This window comes from Notolabrus celidotus, chromosome 18 (assembly GCF_009762535.1).
Source record: "Notolabrus celidotus isolate fNotCel1 chromosome 18, fNotCel1.pri, whole genome shotgun sequence".
Classification (NCBI taxonomy): Eukaryota; Metazoa; Chordata; class Actinopteri; order Labriformes; family Labridae; genus Notolabrus; species Notolabrus celidotus.
This window is the reverse complement of record NC_048289.1, coordinates 21,682,795-21,709,132: the sequence shown is the minus strand read 5'-3', so window position 1 is coordinate 21,709,132 and position 26,338 is coordinate 21,682,795. Positions and strand designations below refer to the sequence as shown.

Here is a 26,338-nt window from a genome sequence, read left to right as displayed (position 1 = left end):
TTGTGTTTGGAAGAACTCAACTTTTCTGTGTCTCTTTTTTCACCTACAACTTCTTCTAGTCTAATTTTGATTGACATCTTTCTGACTTTGCACACAATGCAAGTGCACATACCAGTTAGCATTGTCAATATATTGAACACTGAGTTACAACCATAGACTGTATAAAATATGGACGTAATATCCGTGACGTCACCCATCTGTTTCTGAAGCGCTGTTTTGAGGCCAATTGTCGGCGGCAGCCATATTGCTGCTGTCGAGCGATTGTGACGTAAAGAGGCGGGCTTTGAGCCTCCTAGCCAACAGCTACAGTGTTCCCGCCTGACAATCAAGTCAGCTATGTCTCTCATTGGAAGACTAATAATCTCAATATCTTCGAAATTGCCGCGTTAGAAAAAATTCACCCCCCGTAAAATGTGAGCCGATCAAGAAATGAGCTATCCAGACTACACTCGTCTTTTGTACCAGGCTGTAAACATGTTTATTTCTGCTGTAAAGATCGGCTTTTTTGAATTGGTGTGTATGCTGTTTCCGGTACTTCCGGAGCCAGCCTCAAGCGGATCCTCGATGAACTGCAGTTTTTAGAACTTCCGCATTGGACTCATATTTTTAGACCAGAGGTTGCTGCTTGGTTACAACATGCTTGTCTATCAATTATCAGAGTTAGCAGTTAGTGTGCGCATGCAACGTTAGCAAAGATGCCTCCATCTGTCCCCAAAGTTATATATGCAGTGCTAAATACAGGTTTTAGAGGGTGAGCTAAAGCTGTGTTATTACAGAGCTAAAATAATATATAAAAAGCCTAGCTAGTGGGGATGTGTGCATGTGTGCATGTAGTCGGCTAAACGACAAACATTGTACTGTTGCAAGTTGGCACCAGAATTACTTAGCTGATTAAGTGTTACTTAATATTTTTTATTAATGTAGGCAAAATGCTAGTCAAATATTGTGTAGTTGTAGCATAGCCACCCACCACAAGCTAAGGTTGTAGCTCTGGTTAATGGCTACTGCTATAATGCTTCAATGCTCTACTACCCTGATGTAAACAAGCACAACTGACAGATGGCATCTCATGGTGAGGCACAGTTTGCCAGATTTTGATTGGTACATCTCTGAACTCAAACAATACACCCCAAAACAGTGTAATATTTGTGTCCCAGTGTGTGATATCACATTGCATTGCCGCGTCATGAGGTGTAACAGGGGCCTAACTATCCCGACTTGAAATGGCAGTATGTAAGATCCTCATGTCTTACACAGTCTATGATTTTGGGACAGAGAAAGAGCTCTTGCCACTTTAAGATCTTTGAGCTAAATTAAAACAGCCTTGACACGGTGGGAGTTCCCATGTCATCAGTGGTCATTCATCACCAGCCCTCCTCGACCAATCAAAAGACTTCATCAGTGTCACATATCAGCCTGACACTCAGGGCTGTGTCCCCCTCGCTGTGGCCTCACGCTGAACTTTAATTATTGTGAGTGTTCTGCTGGAAAAACTTTTTTTTTTCCTGCTGCCACTGCTGACACAGCGGTGACATCCTTTGTTCTTCATCAGACTACTTCTGTTGCCCTGACTGCACTTCCTGTGTTTTTGGTGGACCTCAACCAAAATCCACTTCCTGTCTTTTTGGAAATGTGAGGAGGTCACTGTAAGGAGGATGAGCAGATGGGAGAAGATATAGGAAATATGTGTTTACAGCCCTTCGGCTAGTACTGGCATTTACAGTCAGCTCTTTAGTTGTTTGTGTACAAAAAGCCATAACGGGAAACTGCTCGAGTCTGCAGGCAGTACAGTAATTCTGCTTACAGTCTGAAGTCATTATCTGTTTACTTTACTCTTCAGTTCTTTGCTTATTTGTTTTGGGAGGATCTTTAAGTGGGCCTACAGGGGAAATGGCAAGGAAATGCTTGGTGGAAGGGCTCGTTCCTGAATGACAAACTGTTTCTTCAGGCTGACAGTGGATGGTTGGAGTCAGTCTGTGAGAGAAGGTCGAGAGCACTCCTGTTCAGCTGCACACAAAGACTCCGTGGACAGAATGTGCTTTTTCCTCAAGGCCTCTCGTGTGTCTTCTTTGCAGGGTTTTCAGCCGGCTCTGTCATTTTGTGATCGTGTTCTATTTTTCTCTACACTCTGAACGCAGCAGAAAAAGTACCATACTATCTCCCTTTGCCTTTTCTCTCTGGCTCTGTGGCTGCACAACAACCTCGCAGCCACCTTATGTTTATGTTGTGCACATTTGTTAATCTGTTTTGTGTCACAGATAACAAACAGATATATTCCATGTCCCTGTCTGTAAAGAGAGAAAGCAACAATGCACAGTCAAGGTGTATTACTTCGCCAACCTGCATCAAGATTAATCACTTGTTTACATCTCTTGTTTGTCAGTTAGTATTGAATAACCTGCTCTGAACCTTGCTCTGTATTAAGCGTTGCTAAGGCATACTGAGCTATACAGCACAACGCTGTTTACTCTCTGTGTCCATGACACCTTGATTTCCTCCTCCATTATCCATACAGCTTTTATTAAAGTCATGGTTATAAATTAGGCACCCGGTTTTTAATTCATCACAGAGGATTTCATCATTTTTTAATGATCATTTGCCGTTAAATGGATCAGTACTGCTTGAGCAAAACAACTCGCTCAATGGAAAATCACGCTCCTCTGCATCCGAGTCTGCAACACAACCTCTGATCTGCCTGTTGCTGCTGTAGAGAGGAGAAGTTTAGACTGTCATGCTGTGTAAACAGCCCTGAATGATGAAAGATATTTTTACTTACTGTAGAAGTTTTCCCCTTTTTTCTTCTGGCCCACTAAAGATGAGAACATGTACAGAGGCAAGTTGTCTTGAGGCTCATTTGTGCCTCTGATACTCGTATGGATACGTACAGAGCCCTCTGCGTTTATTTGGTCCGTATTTCTGCATGTTTTCTGGAGGCTTACCCGGGACTTCCACCAGATCCGTGTCCAGTCTGTCTCCGATTCGCTGCCGTCCGGCTTTGTGCTCTCTCGTCCATCACCACCCACCAACTGTGTTTTCAGAACACAGCGCGGAGCAGGACCGCTGGACAGCTGGAGTCACTAGCCGGAGGTTTTCCCACGGTCATTACTGAATCAAGGATTATCCTTCTCCTCTCCTAGTCCATGTTGTCTTTGTCGTTCTCTGAAAACCCATGACCTGTTGACTCCAGAACTGGCTCCGCTTATCATGACGGTTTGTTGTTGTAGTTACCTGAAATCAATCTGGTGATAACACTGTTTTATTCTGAAAATTAACCAGATGTTTAATATTGTTTTGGTGCCTGACTTCCTGTCCTGCTCGATCTTCTCTGTTGAGATTTTTGCGTCGTGCTCCGGCATCTGGCAACAATAGACGTCTTGTGTATCTGATCCAGAGGGCTCCGATACGCAACTGGAACTCTCCGGAGGGGATCCAGTGGAAGTTAAGACACTTACTAAAACAGAAATCTATTGACTCCGGTGCCGTGACGTATCGGAGACAGATTGGACACAGATCATGTGTTACAGATATGGAACAAAAGTTGCAGGACAATCAGATATCATGGTGGTAGCGTTGAGCAGTGTAGCCAAGAGTTAAAGCCAGGCAATGAAGAGGAATATTCAGGAGAACTTTTTGAGGAAAGATCGTGTGTTAAACTGCAATTCAATTTTAAACTGTAGACATATATGATGTTATCTTGCCCCAACACACGGACAGAAAACTACAAAACTTCTGAGTGGAGATCAGAAATGAACTGAATGTCAGTTGGACGACAGATAAGAGGTTGAGACAAGTTTCCTCTAAGCAGCGTTTTCTTGTGGATGCACTGTTTACTGTCCATCCCAGTGTAAAGAATGCAGTTAGTGATGGTTATATTGTTGAAAACATACGTATCTATATTCATACTGGAAGCAGAAGATATCTGGAAGCATGGTACAGTTGGTCCATATTTTGACCTAGAAAATTGAGTTAGGCTGCTTCAACCTTCTGCTGGTGCTAGCTACTTAAGTGTTAGTCTCCTTTGGCGAATGCTCATTTACCTGCAGACTCCTTGATCCTGCGTTTAGACATGTTAAATTAAATTGTGCTCATGTGTTTTCTTACCTTTGGACTTGATTGTGCAAATTGCAAATTTCAAATCAAAGACTTGTGAAGAAGTCACTTTGGATCATTCCTACTCCTGATACAGATTTCTTAACTCAGCCTTGTGTATTGCTTGATTATTGTAATTTACTAGTGTGATAAAAAAAAAATCTATGGATGTATAAAAAATAAATACATATATAAATGTATAAATATACATAAATAAATACATATATAAATATACACATATAAATATACATATTTAAATATATATATATATGGCAAAATGTTGACTTGAATAACATTTTGCCTTGAAATGTGTGCTTGGAAAATACTGATTGCTAAAAAATAACTATCTTTAACCTTCACTCTCTGCACTCAACTGTTATTTTCAAATGAAAAGTATCTGAAATCAGCTCCTTGCTGCATAAAAATGTTGCAAGTGGCACTTTTTCCAAAGTATTGCTGTGTAAACTGGTGCTAGGGTGATTGCAAGAGGTTTGAGATTAATTTGTGGTTTGATCTGTGGTTTGTGACTTGCACAGTTGTTGATAGCCAACACTTATGAAGGAGCACTGGATGCATTTTTTGAATTGGTAACAGAATTGGAACAACTCTGAAACAAAGTAGTGCTATTCTGTAACTGACTGCTGGCACCTGCCTCAACAGAGAAGGTGTTTAAGGTCCCATCGGCAGGCCATGCCATTTATTTCCTCCATTTCAGTCATCAGAGGGCTTAAAATGTGCTTCCAGACGCAGACTGCTCCTCCAGCTAGGTGTAATGATGGTTCCTCGGCTGTGGTTGTCAAAAGTTGTGGTGTGTTTTTGACACGGTAACTGTCAGAGAACATTTACAGAACTATGGAACTGGACCACAGAATATGGACGGTAAAAGAAAACTACCCGTACCTGTTGGAAGTAAAGTTTTGTTGTGTGTGTTTATGTTGTCTCTTGGTGGTTTTTCTGCCACAGAAGGCGGATTTTCACTTCGCCAGTTGGAGAAAAACAACAAAATTTGAAAGAAATGGCTGTGATTGGGACTTTTATTAAAGTACAAAAAGAGACAATCTGTCCATCAACACTGTAGCTTTCCTCCAAAAAAGTAATCAATCATCCTTTACTGACAGCAGAAAGCACAAAGAAAGGATTGTTAAGCAGAAATGAAAAGACACAAAGGGACATCAATAAGCCAGCAGTGTTTTTTTTTTTAGACTGGCTGGTTTACCAGAGCGAAGACGGACAGCTCAGAGGGTGAATTTAAACAGCAGACTTTAAACAAATGTTCTCGATTGGCTGTCTCACTGATGTGTCTGTGAATGACAGTACGGAGAGAGGTCTCCCTCTGATGAGTTATTAAGGCCACAGCAATTCCATTTCCCCCTCACATGGAGGGAGCCATCAGCACAGCATGCAGGCCATTACCGCTGATGTCTGTCTTTGAAGTTAATTACACTCATTCTGAATTTGAGTTATCTGACTGGTTAATGTGTTTGATCCTTCCAGTCAGATGATATTTATAATTGGAACTTGCTGAATTGCAGACTCGCAGAGAAGTCAGAGATATTGAATAAAATATTAATGGTTTAAAATACAAGCTAATAAAATGATTGATTGCTAAAGCATAATTTGTATGACTAGATCAGTAACAAGGCAGTTCATTTGATGCCAAGGTTGTGGTTGCCACTGCTTTCCTAAGAAGGGTCACGAAGCCCCATATTGGTCACCATATTGGCAATGCTGACTCCAATTAACTTTCAGCTCATCTGGAAGCCATCAAAGAGGTGGAGATAAGGCCATAGCCGAGCTGCTTAACAGCTACAACACGCCCACCTGTCAGTCAAATCAGCATAGCCCATAATTATGTCTAATCATGCAGTTATAAAGAAATGCATGATTATGTTATTACGAAAAATAAGAGGTGTAGAGATCAAAACAGTAATTCTGCTGTAAAAATATTTATTTTAATATGGGCTCAATGGGGTTTCCTTGGCCATAAGAGCGAGCCTCTAGTGGAAACTTAAAGAACTGCAGCTTTTTGCATTTTGTATTGGTTTTATTTTCCAGCATCAGAGGTTCCTGTCTGATTTCAACCCAGGTTGCAACCTCTGATGTTTATAATGAAGCAAAGTAGTGATGTGTCATGATCAAAAGCTGCGGCTCTGAGAGACAATGCTTTATAGTGAATCAGAAGAGCCGGCTCGCATCGAGAGAGAGCCAACTCATGTTTTTTTCCTTTCGCTGCTTAGCTCTCACAGTGCTCAGCCCCAGCTCTGTTCGCAGCAGAACTATTTTTTGAATGGTGTGAAATCAGAACAGCCCATCCAAGCTGAGGCATCAGATTTTTCACAATGCCAACCTGCACTGAGGACATTAATAATGTTTGCTTGAGTTTGGTTCTGGTTCTGTTCTGTGGATATGTTTGCAGTTTTTTGTTAATTTGTGCAGTAAAAGTTTCTTTTCAGTTCCTGAAGTGTCCATTAGAGGTTGGCCATAAAAGCCTAGTAGACCTGATTAACACCCATGTTAAACTGGCTATTTCAAAAGTAGGGTGAAATGTTTATTAATGCTGCAAAGATCTTCTTCTTTGAATTGGTGTCTATGTGGTTTCCGGTGTTTCTGCAGCCAGCCTCAAGCGGATTCTCAATGAATTGTAGTTTATAACACTTCCGCATGGGCTTCATAATTTGAGACTGGAGGTTGCCACTTTATTTAACCACAATATTTGATTAAATCAACTCTCTCTAAGAAGCCTAAAGGTTACATTTGTCAGGCCAAAAGTTAGCCCTGAGGAGTTTCTCAAATGTTAAAAGTCATTGTTTGTTGTTTCTTAGTCTCAGTAAATGTTTTCACTTCAAAAAAGGATCCTACAACATCAACAAAAAGAACAAATATTGCCCAATTGATTGTTTTTACAAAAAACTTCAGATGGTGATATAACCCTCCAAAATCCTGTTGATCAGACTCTGATAATTGTACCCAAAAACAATGCTTAAATGAAAAGTCAAAATCAAATCCCTTCAACAATCCATGAAGTTGTAATGCAATAAAACAGAAACTTGCTTATTGAAAATAGCACCTCTTTTCTCTGATAAGCAGTGGTCAAAAGCGCTAAATCATGTCTGAAGTATCACATTTAATGTCAAAACCATCCTCTTCACAGAGAAAAATGTTCAAATCCACATCTTGTAACATCATATGAAGGTTTGTCGGCTAAAATGTAGCTGATGCAACCTTGTGTCCTTTTTGTCCACTGCCCTCCAGCCATATTTCTGCCGTCGTTTAGCTATTTCATCATGTTTGATGGACAGGGGCAACGAATTTGCTTTATGAATAGAGCAGATCTGTCAAGCTGCCAGTCCCCTCACAGCTACAGTTAGCTGACTGATTGATTTAGATGCAGGTTCCCTTGAGAGTGACATTGTCTTGTCAATGACAAAGTCCCTTTTTCCTGTCTCTTTTTATTCATCTTTCTCTCCCTCTTTCTTTCTCTCCCTCCATCTTTGACCCTAATTCCCCTTTTCCCACAGCCATCTATTTTAAATAACCTTCGGCGTTGGAACCGCATTGACTTCGGCCTTAACGCATACACAGTCAATAAGTGCCAGCAGCATGACAACTACAGGTACATGTTCATCGATAGCAAACACAAGCTGTGAAAAAGAATTTCCCCAAGGAGACAATAAAGTCTAAAGTCTAAATTAGTACAAACTTCAACACATGTGACAGACAGTGCTGTAAGAGTGGCGTCTATGGTTAAAAGCAAACATTTTACTCTTTTTGAAGCTCTCATCACTTTGGTAAATATGAAAATTTGCTATTCAGACTGTTTTAATAACAGGATGTATAAACAGTATTCGTTCCAGTGAACCATTACGCAAAACAAGCACTGATACCCCTTCTGCAGTGTGTGCTAACCTTAATTGGAGTAGCCACTGCAATTCAAAATCCATTACCTTCACTATGAGTTCTTTTATTTCTTGTTTTTAGGTATGTTAAAGAACTCCAGCTCTAAAAGTTCACCCTCTAGTTAAAAGCTAAAACATGCTCACATTCAGAGTTTACTAAAGTAGAAGTACAGACGCTTCTTTGCTGAAGTAAAAGTTGAAAAAGTGCAGAATGTTCATGTGGTATCAAAGTGAAAGTTACCACTCTGAAGGATATTTCTGCCGGCTGTTTTTGTGAAAAGTTGGCTTAACCTCACTTTATATTCGGTATATGGATGGGGAATGCTGTCGTACTTTGAATATGCTTAAACTTTTCCTGTAATGTCAACCGGAATCATTCAATCCATGTTCCTACAAGTTTTAAATGCCACATTCACTTGATTATTTTTCCATATTAGAGTTTACTTTTCTGTTACACTTCATTTTGATAATTTATTTAAGTAGTTTTCACGTGTTGTGTGTTTGATATTCACTGACGAGTATACCAAAGAATTGTCTTTTGTGTGCATGTATAGGTCTTGATGTTTGGGAGGCTCTGTACTGATGCAAAATAAGAACAATGAATTCCTCTTGTATTAGCGCATTAAATGCACTGTAGGGAGTTTTCATGTTGTGTTGATTCTGGTGACCCTTTGGATTTAATGAGTAAAGATGAAGACTACATTTCCCATGAGCACCATCACCCACTTTCATAAAGATCTGGCTCTTGCCAAAGCGTGCATGTGTTGTAGAAGCAAAATAAAGGAGTACTGATTTTATATTTGAGGCAGATGGTAGATGAGTCTGGTTCTGCTTGAGGTTTCTGCCTTTTAAAAGGAAGTTTGTCATTGCTGCTGTAACTTGCTAAATTATGCAAATTGCTCTGGTAATGGTGGATTAAGATAACACAAGACTGAGTCCTGAGTAAGATGGGACTGGAACTTATCCTGTGTTGATGTTGGGTCTTTGTTATTATTGAGTACAGAGACCTGTTCCGCTTGTAAAAGCATTTGTTATGATTTGGCGCTATATAAATAAAGATTGATTGATATTTAATACCACTTTGTTTAAGACAAATTTTGGCGAGGTGATGTATATTTGTAGCTATGTGACATTAAAGCTGGGGTTGGTAGTCAGATTTAGATACACTTTTTGTTATACTGGTTAAAATGATCTTTATGTCCTGATGGCAATCAATACATAATGTGTTCTTAAAAAAGAGCGAAAAAAAGCTGCTATCTACAGCCAGAGTAAACCTGGGAAAACACCAACCAATCACCGTTTTTGGGGTCCAAAATTTTAAACCAATCAAATCCCATCCTGTCGTTCTGCCCTCCTCCTGCGCGTACATTTCCCTGGCGTTCACTCCCCGCCCCCTGCCTCTGTTTCCCAACTCTACTGACTGCCCCTCTCACTCGACCTCGGGCCTGTCCCCTCTGACCCGATGAGGTGCTTTGCTCAGGACTGTAGTCCGGATCAGAGTCTAAAAAGCTCTCACCCTGGGGGCTCTGACAAGCAAAAACATTTATGACATTTAGTAAGTCCTACAGAAATATATATGTACTGTAGAGTCCGTCCGGACGCTGTAGTGATGACGAGCCGATTCGTGAACATGTTGAGCTTTACTAACCGGTCACTGTTGGCCGTGATCACGCCAACCAACAAAACAACAATCAATGTTTGAATGAATGAAGAACTTCTCCTCTGGTCTCTCCCGCTTGCACACTCTACACCTCTCCTGATGCATTCACTGACCGTCAACACTGTAGGAATTAAGAACATCTACACTGAACACGTTTAACAAACAGTAGAGCTGTTACAGTATTATATGTATTACAACTTTTCTCCTGATATCATGTCACCGGTACAACTAGATAATGCTAGCATGATAGTTGTGAGTACTAACAGCAGCCATGTTTGTTTGTGTTTTTAACTTTCACTATGATAATGTTTTGGTGAGGACCGGTTTTGAATCAGTCACAGTCATATGGTCGCGGGGGCGTCGTTTTGGAGGAGCTCCGAGGGGAGGGGAGAGGGGTTAGACAGAGTCCTGAGGAAATGCTACATTCAAACTCATGCTAGTTTTCCGTGACTACCAGCCCTAGCTTTAAGTGTAACATAACAAAAAAACTGTGTAAACCTTGATTTATCAACGTTAGTTAGCTTAAAAAGGTGAAGCGTACTGGTTTAACATTACCCGTCACAGCCCTTGTGTCATGATGTAGGCTCTAGTGCACACAAATGATTTCAGATATTTCATTTCATTATTTAGACCGTAAAGAGGCATCAATATAAGAGTGACAGTATTTCATAATCAGTTAAATAGTTCTCACTGTGCCTTTTAAGCTGAAGAAACATGCCTTTCTGACAATTCAAGTAGTAAAAAGTACAGTTATCTGTGTTAAAAGTGCAGAGTCATTAGAAAAGTAAATACTCAAAGCACAGATTTGTGGAAGCTCCCCTTGGGTACAGTCATGCATTCATTCCTTGCTACTTTCTCTGTTCTTATCTGACTCTGGTTCTAGCCTTTTCCAGCCACAGGGAGTACTTTATTCTTAAGCACCGTCTTTTTCTCTGACGAAAGTTGCAGTGAGACAACTTCTTAAGGGCTGGAAATCTTTCCTTTCACAGCGCTGCTCGTTATTTCTCCACCTGGATCTCGGAGAGTCTGTTGCCGGGGACGCGATGCTGAGGGCGCAGCTGGGGGTAAATGACACTGCTTGAGCAGGGAGGCAGGTGCTCTCCAGCCACCGTCTTATCTGCTGTAAGCTCAACGAATGCAGAAATGTGCAGAGAGTGTAGGCGATGGGTGTCAGCGATTGGTGGTAGTAGTGGTTGGGGGGAGGGGGAGGGGGGCAATATCAGGAGATGTGAGGAGGAGGAGGAGGAGTGATGACTCATTTCTTATCTTATGATGTATGCGAGCAGGAGCAGACTGCAGGTGTAATGTACGTCAAACTCATGGCGGAATCCTATTTTCAAAGTGTGAAGGTGTGAAGTATTACCAGAGGCTTTAAGCATATTCCCCTTCTTTCAACTCATGCTTTAAAAAAAAATGTCCTTGACCCTCAGCTCTGTTGGCTCTCTGTCATTACGCCGTATTGTATTCTGCCATCACATTGGCCCAGCTCCAGACACAAAGAAAGCCTCAAGGATAAAACTCCACGTTCCTGCTGCAGGAGCATTATCATTAAAGATCCCCCATTCTTTCACCCTTTAGACATTGGCCTTCCTTTTATCTGTGGGCGGCTGTTGATCCATGTGACTCCACAGCGAGGAATACCATTTTCTGATAATATAATCCCTTCTCTGGGTCCAGACCGGGTATCTTTTATATTCGTGTCCCACCCCAGGAGAGTCTGACACGTGGCCTCGTAGTTCCTAGGCTGAATGCGTCCCCCTGTTCCTTATCGCTCCCTCCATATTGTGACTCTGATACACTGGGAGGATGGACTGTGCGGCAGGGGAGCATGTCGCTGAGCTGCCTGATTAAAAACAGGAAGTGTAAGAGGAAGTCTAGGGAATTGGTTTAACCTTGCGTGAAGAGATTATTGCTCAATAATTAGTCACAATCAAAACTGTGTCATTTTCCGAGTGACTCTCTGAGCTTAGTTGTCATTTACTGGATTTCTTGTTGCTTCTTTGTGACATTTCACATCATAAATATTCATAACAGAACATTTCTATCACCTTGTATCTGTACTTTCATTTTATCTTTCCTGTGTTCAGCCTGAGGTAATATTGCTACAACTGTAGAGACAGCCTCTGGGGGTTGTCATTTCCAGCAATATTACTGTTCGACTGCCTCCACGAAGCAGCATCATATTGTTCTTGGTTGGGATAGTCAGACTTTGGGATGTGAGGAAAAGCCCCTGAGGGGAAAGCTGGACCCTGAAACTTAGATGGAAATTATCCACTTTTAGTACGAGGGCTTGGCTTCATGTAGCATTCCAGGCAGAGTTGGAATGCACCAGTTGAGATATCAGCTTCCATCCTCAACACCCAAGGTAGATAAAGAAATCAGAAACATGTCTGACGGTGTTGATGTAATGTTGTCTTGGCAAGTGTAGACACAATGGAACTTTCAGCAGTGCAGCTTTGAGATAATGATACAGAAAAGTGACCTCTAAACTAAGTCTTCTTCAAGCTACATTGGTGGATATCCTTGTTACATTTTGAACATTTTATCAATTTTTATGTCTTAAGCTGGTACAAAATGATCAAGTCCCACGTATTTTGTACCAAAATGTAATGTCAGCCTTGTTTCCATAGACGTAGTTACACCATTGCGAGTGTGGAATAAATCCCTGACTGTGATTGTGTCACAGTATGGCATGAATGAACATTCAGATGATTCAAATGCCTCTCACAGCTCATGGGAAGGGTTATTTCAAATCATCCTATGGTTTTAAAAGTTGCCGCATCAGCTAAAAAATTAATGAGTCAACATTCATTGCTTAGTTTTCCTTCCGTTTCCTCTTAACAGGCTGATGTCAGTGGATGAGGTGGGCGGTTCTCCACATCTCATCATGGACCTCAACCCTTGGCCATACCTTCATCACAAAACCACCCCTTCGGCTGGCTCCTGCTCAACAACATCCCCCTGTGTCTGAGTGAAGACACCTGGGACTCGCAGACTGCTGACAACATGACACAGATGGACTACAAATACAGCCTGCTGGGCTCCACGGTGGACGACTATCGGAAGAGGCCGCTGATCCTGCAGGTGGATGACACGCCGATGAACCTGTTCGCAATCCTGGAGGTGAAACGGGAGCTGCCGAGGCGTTGGAACACCTTAGGTTGCTTTCGTAAGATCCGGCTCTACAGCTTCCTGTTTGGCCTGGCTGTAATGTTCCTTATTATGGCTTCGTACATTCTGACAGGAGACAAGAAGGGTCTCCTACTCACGCCATCCCCATATCACTTCAGCAGCCTGGTCAGCCCAGGACCTTTTGCCTTCAATCTCTCCTCAGTCAAGGACTATGCACATATCAAGCTGGTGGTGAAGTCTATCACATCCAAGGTGGAGTTTCGTAGCAGGCGGCAGCTTCCAGAGTTCAAGGAGCTGGTCAACAGTGAGCCTCATGTGAGTAAAGCCACATCTTTTTACAAATTCAATGATATCTTGAGGATGTAAATTTGATCAGACACTTAATTTTGTTATCAGGTTGACTAATGTTATGAATCCCCCCGTGTTTTATCGTATCAATGTTATCTATCTAATTAAATCATAATACAAACATGGCCCAGCGTGATATTGATCTCTCTTTTAATTGCCAATCACAGATGTAGGTCTTGAAGCGTAATTAAATGCAAAGTGAAAAGGTGATTCGAATCAGCATTCGTGCCTACATGTCGTCTACAGAGGGTTCAATACAGCCCAGTGTTGTAATTCCCTGCAGGTTGCAGTTTCTAATTTAATTTATAAAGTGATAAAACTGCTCTGCAAACCTTGTACAACACCTCATGTCACACCAGATAATTGCATATGTCTCTACCAATTTTTTTCCTTCAGAAGGGATTTAAAGCTCAAAGTCATCCCACAGTCTTCCAACACACTGGCCCCGGTAGCTTTTCCGAAGTGTCCGTCTCACCTCAAAGCCTGCTTCAATTAATTGTTAATTCTAATGATAATGGCTTGTGCTAGGGCTATTCGCAACATAACTAATTTCTTATTGAACCAGCTAATGAATGGGAGAGTGTGGCCGCAGGACAATCAATACCACATCTGTGGACGGTTCCGGCATTAATTGTCCTCAAAGTAGCCGTGTCTCACAGGCGGTGAGTGAGTCATAGTTACATGGGGCCTGTGCTGTGTTTGATCAACAGAAAACACTTTGAAATGCGAGTAAGGAAAGACCAAAAGTCGGAAATGTCTTGTTTCACTTCTGCATCTGAGGATGAGGCTGGTTTCCTTTCCCAGGGCAGTCTGTGTAACTCTGTGTAATCTGTAGTCACGAAGTCCAGAAACAGATGTTTTTTATTGTATCATTTTTCACAGCAGTCCAGAACATTGAGTTTGAAATTAATCAAACCACAAGGTTTCAGTACCAAGGGTTTACAAAACTGAACTTTGTGGCTGTGTACACAAAGACTAGGTTATTTTTAGTGTGGTGCATCAGGGCAATGATCAATTGTTACACTTGATGGTGATGGTGACAGCAGTTACCGTTATAGTGTCAGGTTGTCTGTCCTTGCATGTGTCGCCACATGTGCGTTCTTGTGAAACAGGAAGTCCTCGAAGAATTTCTTCAAATTTGTCACAAACGTCAGCTATGACTCAAGGCTGAAATGCGTAGGATTTGGTTGTGAAAGGGGTCAAGGGGGAAACTTACCGTGGCCTCACAGTGTTGTTAAAATGATGAATCGTCAACAATTTGACCCCAAAGGTTTACTTTGCTGTGACATCAGAATATCCTGGAAAAACACTTCTCAAGCCATTATTTTTCATCAATCAATCAATCAAATTATATTTAAAGAGCACCTTTCATACAAGTCAAGTGCAATTCAAAGTGCTTTACAGTGAGAGTAAAAAAAAAAGTAAAATGAAATATAAAATGACAACATGAAACAGAAATTGATTTAGAAGTTAGAGAGTAATGTGCACTAAATGCAATAAAATATATATACTTTTATTTTATTTATTTATTTTTTATTCATTTATTTATTAGGATCCCTATTGGCTTCCACATTGTGGTTGCTAGTCTTCTTGGAGTCCACAAAACAAAACAGAAACAAGAAAAACTATTATTTAAAATCACACATTATCCATAAAACAAAGACGCAATAGCAGCCAATTATAAAAATCAGGAATGAAAATGAAAAATAAACTAAGTATCTGAGCAAATAAACGATAAGTAGCATTAAACTACAAATAATGGAAACAGAAACTAAACTGTCACAAACACAAGGCACCAAAAATGAATAAAACAAAGAATTTCAAAACAGTGATTACATAATAACGCCTGTGAGGAATTCGTCAGCATTTGTTTAAGTGACTTTTTAAAAGAAAATCTGTTTTTGATCATTCTCATGTTGGTGGGGAGTTGATTCCAGGCAGAGGAACCTCTAAAAATTCATCATACAGTTACTTCTAGGACTTGGTGTTAGCAGATGACCAGTGCTCACATGACGTGTCTTATACCTATTATTAAAACCAGAATATTTGAGTCTATCACAAAAGAACTGTGGTATGTTGTTCCATATAACAGTTTGCATAAATGACAGGAGATAAATAAACAAAAAAAGGAAATAGTTAAGAAATAAGTAAATAAAAGATAAAACATAAATAGTTAAGACATTAAAAAAGGTAGAGATAAAAGTCTAAGATAATTAAAAGCTCTAAAAATAGCAATGAAAATTAGTAGTTTGATATATATATTTTTTTAATACATAAAACAATAGTATATAAAGTCACATTAAAATGATAAATTATATGAAATTCTTAAAAAAGAATTACATAAAAGCCAGGCTAAATAGATGAGACTTTATTTTAAATAAAAACAAAAGTTTTTTCATTTTTGTATCATTCTTGTTAGCCATCAGAAGGGACTACCTTTACATTCACAACTTTTTTTCTCCTTCAGTCAATAACATACTCTACAGAGAATCAAAGAGGGGCAGAGGGAACAACATTTAAACCCACATTTACATATTTGGTGTGACCTCTTTCTTTTGATTTAAGAATACTTTTGCTGTTTCTTTGATTTTTATCAGAACGCCATCTATTGAATATTTTCAATCTATAAATTCATCCCCCTATTTCGTGTCCTAGACAAGTTGCCCTGTCATTGTGTTTGAAACAGTGACAGATGGAACCGGTCTGGTTGGCTTAGGCATGCCACCACCAGGCAACTATTTATTGTATACCAAACAGAGGAAAATTCTTGACTGGTCAGGTCAAGCCTCACCACAGTGCAGTAGATCATGTGTTTGAACTGGACCAGGCTACAGGAAACGAAACCTCAAAACAAGGAAAATATGAAGATGGTAGCAGTATAGGCCAGGCTGAACATTAAGAGTGAAGAGTGTTTGCTGATGTTGTCTGGACTGCAGATATGAAATAATAAAAAAAAATATGGCGTTACTGAAGTTTATGTGAAATGCCTAATGGCTCCCTGTCTCCTAAAACTGGAGGAGCGTGTATAAAAGTCTCTCAAGTTTAGAGCCAGCTCAACAAACACCATGTCAAAGTGTCTAAATACTGTCTGACTGCAGAGTGTGTGCGCTTGTGTGTGTGTGTGTGTGTGTGTGTGTGTGTGTGTGCTTGTGTGTGTGTGTATGTGTGTGTCTGAGAATTTAAAGCCAATTTACTGCGAGCCTGCCCCTCTAGAGACTCTCCTCCTGCACTGACTTGTCGTGAAATGTTCAGCTGGAACCCACACAGACGGTGGTTTCCTACACCTGCCAAAACAGTGTCCTGTACACACAAAAAAAAGTTGAATTGTTTAAACAAACCGCTTCCTTTATGGGATCAGTGAAATGACTGGAATGTGTTTATGTTCCAACGCTCGGCTTTGGCATCGCAATTTCATGAGCTTACAAAAAGCTTTGTCTGATGTGTTATTTTTTTTTTTTAAATGTAGTCAGTTTGGTGGCTCTGAAGTTCAGTGCTTTCCTTTTCTTTTTACAGATGTTTTCTGTTATCCCCCGCAAATTCCTTCCTGGCATCAAGAACCCTTGCTGGTACGAGGAATACTCTGGGAATATCACTTTGGACCCTTACAGGACAAACTTGTACGCACGCTACTCCAGGCGCTTCCGGACGGTGTTTCAGCACTTGAGGAACACTTTCCGGGAACACTTGTTCCACCGCGATGGGAAACTCTACCGCATGCGGTGCCTTCCTTATTTCTATATCATTGGACAACCAAAGTGCGGCACCACGGACTTGTACGACAGACTGAGGCTGCACCCGGACGTCAAGTTCACCACCTTTAAAGAGCCACATTGGTGGACCCGCAAGAGGTTTGGTGAGTACATAAAGCAGCTTGCTGCTGTTTTGAGGCCTCCAGGCTGGTGCACGATAATGAAAGCCCAAGAGCATTAGACGTGTGAATGTGACTAGTATATCATTTTGTCAGAGCAATACCTCAGGGGGTTCCAGAAAAGCACTCAACAGCTGATGCTTGAAGGGGTCTTAGCTCAGAGGCAGGCATGTCTGATTCATGAAGACAGTTTAATTATCTCCTGCATTCTTTCTGTCATCATTTTATTTAAATTTGTGGCTCTTTTAATAACTATATACCATCAATATTTGTATTTATTACAGTTTTAAAATGTGGGGACATCCCATTTGACGTTTTAAACTGAGTCAAATTAACATTTTAAAACATCAAATACGCCAAACACTAACTATTGTCATTTCTTCAACAACCTATCTGGATATGCTTTGGGCCTTGAATGTGACATGAATTAAGTCTCCCTGATGCATGCAGTTCAATCTCCTGATGCAATTAACAAAGAAATGAATATTCAAAACCCACCCTGTGCTTTGCATAATAAACATAAATGGTATATTTTCTACCTGCAAGTTGTTAGCTCCAAATTTACAGCCTTAGTGGAGTATTTATGTTCTTTACAACCTCTTCAATTCAGCATTTTGAACACCCACCGTCTTTTAATTTCCACTTCTTCCTGTGTGCTTAAACACAATTATCATCCTCTTACCGTGAATTCCCCTTTTCTTGCTGCACTGATGGCAGAGCTCACGCTGAGACAATGCTCATTAAAGGCTCACCTAGGACTATATCAACTCTACATCTAGACTGAATGTACGAGATGCCTCTGTGGTGGAAACCACTTGAAGAGTACACGTAAAAAAAACACAGCGTCTGAAGCCTCCTCGCACGCTTTGAACCCACGTGTGTGGGTGCACTGTTTCCTGCACTTGTTTGGCGAATGCTGCACTCGCTCCTCACGACACTCCTGCCCACTATAAACTTTGCCTTCCTCAGCTTCCTTTTTTTCGTTTTAGTTTACAGCTCCCTCTGCATAATGTGGATTTTATACCCCCATTTAGAAGAGAAACAGAGCAATCACAGATTTATTTAACTAGAGAGCAAATCATCTCAATTTATGAGGGAGCTATGGCATGTTTAACTAATTCTTGGGGTTTATTTCTCTCTACTTTTAAGGGATATTTGCCAACTTATCTGGTGGAGATTTATGCATTATCAGAGGCAATTTTCAGTAAGACTTTTAAAACACACACCAAACCTAACACCACAATCCTGGCTCCCGCTGTCGGATGTGGTAGAGTTTGAACAGGTGGTGATATGTCAGTTCCCCAAACAAAGAGATAAACCCTCAAACTGTGCGATGAGAGTTAAGAGCCGCCTCAGAGCAGACATCTGGTCGTATGGCAGCTCTGTTATCTAAATGTGTCGACGCCATTGTGTGTTTTTCCTTCACCATGTGCATGTGTGATGTTAAGAGAAGCACCAAACCTCCCACAGCAGATGTGATTAAAAGCCAATGCGTGGTCTTGAAGTTAAACTGAAAACCTTCAAAATAAAGCCGTATTTATCTTGCAGATGCTGCCTCGCATTGTGGTTTGATTTGGTGACTTTTTTGATGTTACAAAAAAGCATTCTGAATGTGTTCTTTACGATGAATCAAATTAAGTTGATAACATGGTCAATTATTGTCAAAAACCTTGTGATTTGGGTGTGGATTTAGCATAATATTTAAGTGGTGAATAAGGCCAGCTCAATCCTGGACCCTGTGGAGGTGGTGGCTGACAGGAGAAATATGGCAAATCTGTCGTCATCTGATGGACATTTTCTTCTATATATATTCTTGTTGAAATCCTTCTTGTTTGCTGCTGTAACGCCATGAATTTTCCCGTTGTGGGACGAATAAAGGAGTATCTTATCTTAAGTTGCGAACTCAAGTTTGATTCCAGCCTGCAGCCCCTTTCTCGCATGTCATTCCCCCTCTCTCTGTTTCCTACCCTATCTTTTATAAATAAAGGTGTAAAAGCCCAAAGATATAACTTAAACTAAAAATAAATCAAAATTTAATTATTAATAATAATAATAATAATAATAATAATAATAATAATAATAATAATAATAAAGATAAATAAAAATATTACTTTTTAAATTTTTTATTTAAATTTAAAAAAGTCACAATTTAATCCAAATCTGATTCTATGGGTCATGATTCATATTTGTATTGGCTTAAAAAAACTAACTAAAAAAAATAATTTTACAGTTGAATACGTAAAAAACGGAAAGTACAGTAATCTCTCAAGTGCACATCTGCATAACATTTGACACCAATTCTCACTCATTAGAAATGAACAGGAAGAGATAGTTACATAGGGGTCTGTCGCCCTGGAGGTCCAATCGTCACATGAAAAGTGCAACTCTCCCAGCTAACTTTAACGACTAGACGACGGCTTCCTATGTCTCCACGTACAGCTTTGGAACAGCGACGTCTGTCATGTTTTTTTTCGTGTTGTTGTAATGTAACATGGTTCCACGTGTGTACCATCTTCTAAAAGCCATAGTTCTGGACGACACTGTTAGGACATGGGTGCTTGCACAGAGCTTTATTGCAGTTTAAAAAATGTTGAGAAGCTGCATTTGTTTGTGATTAGCCACAGGTTGTATAACCTTGATGTGGTGTTGACGCAAGTTGTTGGGTAGGTTCGTCGTATTGTTGCAGTGTTTAAATCGGCCTTGCAGAGCTACATCGACTTCTTCTGTTTTAGTCATACTTCTAAATCCAACGTGCGTCCAAACATCAGCTATCAATGCTGTAGGTGCTGATTTTAAGTAAATACCCGCCACTGTCCTGTACAGTGGCAGCCACAGTGCCCCCACAGGAGTGGAGCTTCATTATAACGAAAACAATAAATTCTAGGTTTGTTTAAATCAATACTGAAGCATAGACTGTATAAAATATGGACGTAGTATTCGTGACGTCACCCATCTGTTTCTGAAGAGCTGTTTTGAGGCCAATCGTTGTCGGGAGCAGCCATATTGCTGTTGTGGAGCCACTGTGACGCAAAGAGGCAGAATTTGAGCCTCCTAGCCAACAGCTACAGTGTTCCCGCCTGTCAATCAAGTCAGCTGTGACTCTCATTGGAAGACTCATAATCTCAATATCTTCGAAATTGCTGCGTTAGAAAAAAATTCACACCCCTCACAGTGTGAGCTGATCGAGAAATGAGCTATCCAGACTACACTCGTCTTTTGTACCAGGCTGTAAACATGTTTATTTCTGCTGTAAAGATCGGCTTTTTCCCATTCATGTGTATGTGACTTCCGGTACTTCCGGAGCCAGCCTCAAGCGGATTCTTGATGAACTGCAGTTTTTAGCACTTCCGCATTGGACTCATATTTTTAGACCAGAGATTGCCGCTTGTACTGAAGTGAGAAAAATATATTGCAACGCACTGATGAATCGATTTTTCACTCCGCCCCGGTTGATCATCAATATTCAGGTTTTTTGGAAGTTTGAAAGAAGCTGAGAATCTAAATTTATCTTTTGTTTACGCTTCCCAACAAAAGGAAATCATCACTCTCAATATCTACATGCCTTTTGTTGTCTTCTATAACTGGCTCTGCCATTAAGACTCATGAATTATGGAGGATCTTCAGCAGCTCAAGAGGCAGGGATCGGGCGGTGTGAGTCAATGAGCGTGTGTGTGTGTGTCTGTGTCTGTGTCTGTGTGTGTGTGTGTGTGTGTGTGTGTGTGTTACTAATGTCTGTCTGCCTTTGTGAAGATATAGTAGAAGGAATAAAAAATGTGAAGAGCAGCAGTTTAACTATGGGGCGCCGATGTGTTCAAAGTCAGCTGTGATTACCAAATTGAAAGCAGATTAGATAATGACTTTATGCATACATACGGAGTGGAGATAATCTCATAATAATTCTCCTTTAAGAACAGCAGCTGCACTATCTCATCAGCGCAGCATGGGGGCTCAGTCCTTTAATGGTGATATCTGGGCACTGTTCCTCTGCTCTGCAATGACTGATACACTCTGCTTCGCCTGCAGTTATTCGTATTAAGAAAAAGAGAGTTAATAACATCAATAATTTCACCCGTGGGTTTTGTTGTAACACTTCTCGAGGGAGCTTGATAAAGCATTGGTCACATTTTTTTATAAGAATTTTATCCAAATTCTCACCATAAAATCAAAGGAGGCTTAACGGTGGCAGCCAAACGGATCCTTCTGAAGTTCATCCAGTTGCTGACAATGCCCCAAATCCCTCTGAGACTCACAAAACCTAACTGGTGGATTGATCAGTCAGCATGCAATGCTTGTTTTAATGTGTTGTGTTCAGTTTGACTTGATAATGATTTGAACCTCATAAAGCTGCAGTGTGTGGATTAGTTGTTTGCCTTGTGCTTTATGCAGACTGTGATGTTGCGTCGCAGCTAAATGCTGCTATATCCCAAGGACATGAGTCCCTCTCAGTTATTGTCCTCCCCTCTCCCCCTCCTTTCATCTTTCCCTTCCTCCATCCCTCCATCCCCTCCAGTGTTTTGCTTGCAGCTATGCGCTTGTAATCAGCACTTTTCTCTTAAGACATCCTCCGAGAACACTCTGAATTCAAATGCTCTTGTTTTGTATTTATTTATTTCATCCCCCCCCAAGGCTCCACTCATGCAGTGCGCTGAAAAGGTGATTTGATGCGATCCGCGCCACATAACTTTCTTAGAGGAGCAGTTTGAATGTTAATCAGTTGTTTTCTGCCTTATACAGCGCCCATCAAGAAGCTGTTTGGAAATCGGGTGACGCTTTATTCATATCAAAAAGCAAAGGGATAGAGAAAAGCGAGATAAAAGGCAAAGAATGCCTTCAAGCGAGACACACTGGACCCATCACACCGAGTACAAATACAACAAATACAAGCACTCTGGATAAATAATGCTGCAGAGTGCATGTTTGAAGAGTTTACAAGAGTTTTCTAATCATGTTCCTCTGCTAACTGGAGGAAGGTGTTTCACTGCGACACCATCAAAGCATCACAGAAAGTAGCAGACGCCTGAACTACCTCATTATCCTCATGCTGCATGGATCCTCCTAAGTCCTACTCTCAATCTCCACAACTGCCGGGTAAATTGTAATTATGCCGCCAACCACAGCAGCTCAGATGGGAAACACATTTGCTTGTCCTGCATTTAAAAGCATTAGCTTGACTTTTGGCTCTTAATTGGAAACACTGGAAACAGAGCAGTGACGGCACTCCTCCCGCTGGATTTGGATTGGACATGAAGTTGGATTTTATTAGGTCACTCTGCGGTGAGGACAACAGTGGTGACCTAATGACCTCTTTTTAGTGTGATCTCAGAAACAAGTGGAGAGGAAAAAGGCAGGAATGAAAACATTCTTGGTGGATACACACCCATCTCACTGCTCCAGTTCTCCACCCAAACCCTTGCTAGTCTTAATATTTGTAGCCCCGAAGAGAAACACGTTATTCTTTTGTTATTTTCAAGAGGTTTTTACTCCTGACTCATCAAGTAGAGCAACAGAAAGGCCTGAGGCTCAATGCTTCAAAGTGTTAGTATCTGGGCTTCACTCTAGCATCAGTGCTGGACATGCGGAGATGTTCTGGTATGCATAGTGCCATTGCTAAGTTCAAAGTTCGAAGTTCAAAGTCTTCTTTATTGTCAAAAACTGCAGTATGCACCAGACATAGAGAGGATTTAATATTAAGTTTAGAAAAAAAATAGCTAGAAAAAGATAAGCTAATATTAAAAAGAGTAAGCTAATAAAAATAATAAAATACAGTTTAAAACAGTTCAAAAACTTTGCTATAGTGCAATTTAAAATCAAAGTGAGTGTGTGCATGTTCCTGAGCATGTTTCATCAGTCCTGAGGATGACACCCCTCAGCTTTGATTTGGGGGAGGGGGGTCAGTGACTGGGTTAAGTCTGTGAAGGGGCTACTATGGGAATAGGGGACAAAACAAGGAGAAAACAGTTTTTGTCATGAAAACACTGATGGAAAAGCTTAAGAGAGACAGGAAAATGCTGCAGGGATTGGGACCCGATACTTTGACCAGCATGACAATGATGCACCTGTTCTACCAACTGAACCCCAGACTTTCAAATCCAAGCAATCCATCTGCTATCACAAGTAAATAAGCCTCATTTAGTTGGATCTTTGATCAAAGCCTGCAGAAAAACTTTACATGTCATGATGTATCCATGTGCAGCAATCAATTATCTCGGTTAGCAGAGCAAAACCGCCACAGTTGATTTTTGTTAAAGCATCAGAACTACTTAGTTAGGTTAAGTAAAAAGATTGGGGTTGCGATTTAACTTTTTAGCTGATGTCAATTATGGCGCCCTCCTGTGAGCAGAGTTAATTTCATTAACGGTATTATGACGATAAATGTTCGTCAACGACTAATTTTTTCATGACGACAACGAGACTATGACGAGCTAAACTGCATCACTGATGATAAAAACTCTGATGAAAATATGTTTTGATTTTGTTGATGAGACGATGACAAGACGAAAACTTTAGTGGCCGACCGTCGGACATTAAAACTAAAACTTCTCGCCGACTAAAACTAGACTAAAAATATGAAAGGGCTGAAAGACTAAAATGTGACTAAAACTACCGGGCATTTTCATCTAAAGAATAAGACTAAATCTAAAATAGCCGCCAAAATTAACACTACCTGTGAGAAAAGAGAGCTTTTCTAAACTTTCCTTCAAATTGTTTTTTTTTTTAACAGTTGAATGTGTTCATTGTTGAAAATGTTAAGAAACAGTTTCTCCAGAGTGCTATCAATCATCTGGTCTGACACCGACCCTCTTGCAGCAGTTTAAGGCATAAGACATAACTACATAGAAATTGTCAGTCTTTTTGTTAATGGTCTTGTTTACTTTTGTAACTCTTAAAAAAGTCACCAGTGTGAATTTCAAATTGTTTAGCAAACAAAAAATAATTACTCTCCAACGTACGCTAGTTACAATGCTAACACATTGATAATGCAACTAATGTACCATATAGGATGCAACAAATGCATGTACTATATCTCAGTAATAAAAGTTATGTAATTTAAGAGGAAGCCAACTTATACAAAATGCCAGCATCTACTTCTTACTTAAGTTTAACTCAACATTTTTTGCATGAAATTCACAGGTTTGTTTGACTTAAGTATTGTTCCTCACTACCACCCAGAAAAATCTTTTTATATACAGACATCTTCCCAAAATGAAAATGTAATAATATGACACATTGGGCCACTGAACAAGTTGCCATATTTGAACCTTAGAGTGAGTGAGAACAAGCTACTACTTTTAAAATTTTTGTAAGATTGATGACTTGAAATCAACATGTAATCATTCCCCACTTATTGCATCAACCATTCTTCTCTCTTACCTCCATCAGGCATCATTCGTCTCAGCGAGGGCTTTCATGATCGATACCCAGTGGAGGACTATCTGGACTTGTTCGATCAGGCTGCGTACCAAATCCAGGGCAACCTCACAGCAAACGCCAGTGGAAGCCCCAGCCAGCCTGACATCATCATAGGTAAGGGAAATGGGAAACGCCAGTATTGTTAAACTCAACAACTTGTGGAATCATTCACATTCATTTCCATATGCATTTTTCTTTCAATGTAGTAACCAAAGCCACTTCAGATAATACAGTGCTTAATCACAGATGTTAAATCAGTCCAAATAAAGGCGTAATTAAATCCACATAACTCAGTTTTCCATATAATATACAATTAATATTTTGTTGGTGGTTAATTTCCATTGTCTATCAAAGATAATGAGCCACAATTACTGCTGTATTTGGAGACACAAAGTATGGCCTCATTGTTTGTGGTGCTTTTATAGGCTTGATATCCTCCCTGTTTTCCATTTTGTTTATATATTTGGCCTGGTATACAAAGTTTAACCAACGCTTTAACAGGTCTGCTCTATAAACTGTAAAAAACATGGGCGATGGGCATAATCTCAGGGGTTCCACCCAATGGTTTCGTAGAGGAAGTTTTGACGCTTAATGGTGGGCGGAATGATGGAAATGCTGACTTAACTTAACTTTTTATCAACCTCAACAGTGCAAAAGAGGGGGAGCACGAAACTGTCAGTCAACTCAGCAGTGTCCCTAATTAGGCAAATGAATGCATAACTCGTAGCTTTTAATATTATCTTAATGGATGTATTAAAAAAAAACAACAACATTCCATACAGACCATTCTTTAACCCTCCTGTTATGTTCGTTTTTTTAGGGACAGCAATAATGTTCTAGGGTCAACTTGACCCGGGACATATTTAATGATTCTAAAGTATCAGAACCCAAAAAAATCCCAATAAACATTTTTTAAATATCATTATTAACTCCATTACTAACCCTTTAAATCAATATTTAGTGCATTGGTGTTCTTTAATTCTCACAGATCATAGCCCAATAAGGATAACTCGCTCATTTTTTAAAGAAAATTCATGTTAAAACTTTTTTTATGTACATTGGAAAGTGATTGGGCTGAAATATGTCACAGTTGCAAAGACACACTTAGTATTTGACACTTCTGACCTCTTTTAGCCTCCACTTTGACTGCAGGGTCAAATTGACCCCCGAACAGTATCTATGTAATATAAACATGCAGGGGGTGTTGCAAATGTGTGATATGAACCATTTTCTTTTTACATGTTGTCCATGCTAATTACGGCGAGAAGAAGTTTCATACCAAAAAAATTACTTACATTTTTATTTTTATTTTTGAGCTTAAAATGGGTCAATTTGACCCGCAACACAACACGAAGGTTAACCAGATTGTAAACATTGCTGTAAAGTTGTACATTTTAACATGGGGTTTAATGGGGATTCATTGGCAGCCAGCCTCAAGTGGACACTCAAGGAACTGCAGTTTTTTGCACTTCTGCATTGGCTTCATTGTTAAATACCAGAGGTAGTGGTGGTCACACATTTTGATATTTTGCAGGGGCTTGCTTTGACCCTTTGTTGGTAAGGCTTGAAAATAAATGTGGATATGTTAATTTGCCCTGGAAAGTTAATAAAGGAGGAGTTCTTGTTGTTTTCTTTAAATCTAGCCTGATGGATCAACTGTGTTTTTGCAAGCTCAGTCTGATGGTGTTCCTTGTTTATAATTCATGCAACTGTGTGATTAAGTGTTGAATGACTTGTTCTGTAGTTGAACAATCACAACAGATGGACATGTCTTTTCTCTGGCTAAACTTTCAGCAAAATTGTATCAAGTAGTTACGGCTATAAAAGTAATGGTTAAACTTAATTTTCGAGTAGATTAAGTATGTAGGGAAAATAAGGAGATTTAGATCATTTTGATGTATAGACACATATTTGGACATCTTACATCTTTGAAGT

The 26,338-nt window shown here is 40.1% G+C and overlaps 1 protein-coding gene across 3 annotated transcripts in view; it reads left to right on the top strand.

The window, feature by feature from the left end:
* Nucleotides 1-26,338, top strand: part of LOC117829605 (carbohydrate sulfotransferase 15-like) — a 60,754-nt gene that overhangs the window by 23,008 nt on the left and 11,408 nt on the right. Inside the window, exons 1-4 of one of the 3 annotated variants that reach the window (XM_034707183.1) lie at nt 10,751-10,767; nt 12,490-13,092; nt 16,639-16,978; nt 24,374-24,517. In XM_034707183.1, the coding sequence (XP_034563074.1) occupies nt 12,652-13,092; nt 16,639-16,978; nt 24,374-24,517 (925 nt within the window). In that variant the 5' untranslated portion in view covers nt 10,751-10,767; nt 12,490-12,651. Of the gene's footprint in view, nt 1-10,750; nt 10,768-11,426; nt 12,011-12,489; nt 13,093-16,638; nt 16,979-24,373; nt 24,518-26,338 lie in introns of those variants that run through there. The other 2 variants (XM_034707182.1, XM_034707181.1) reach the window with 2 other exon arrangements.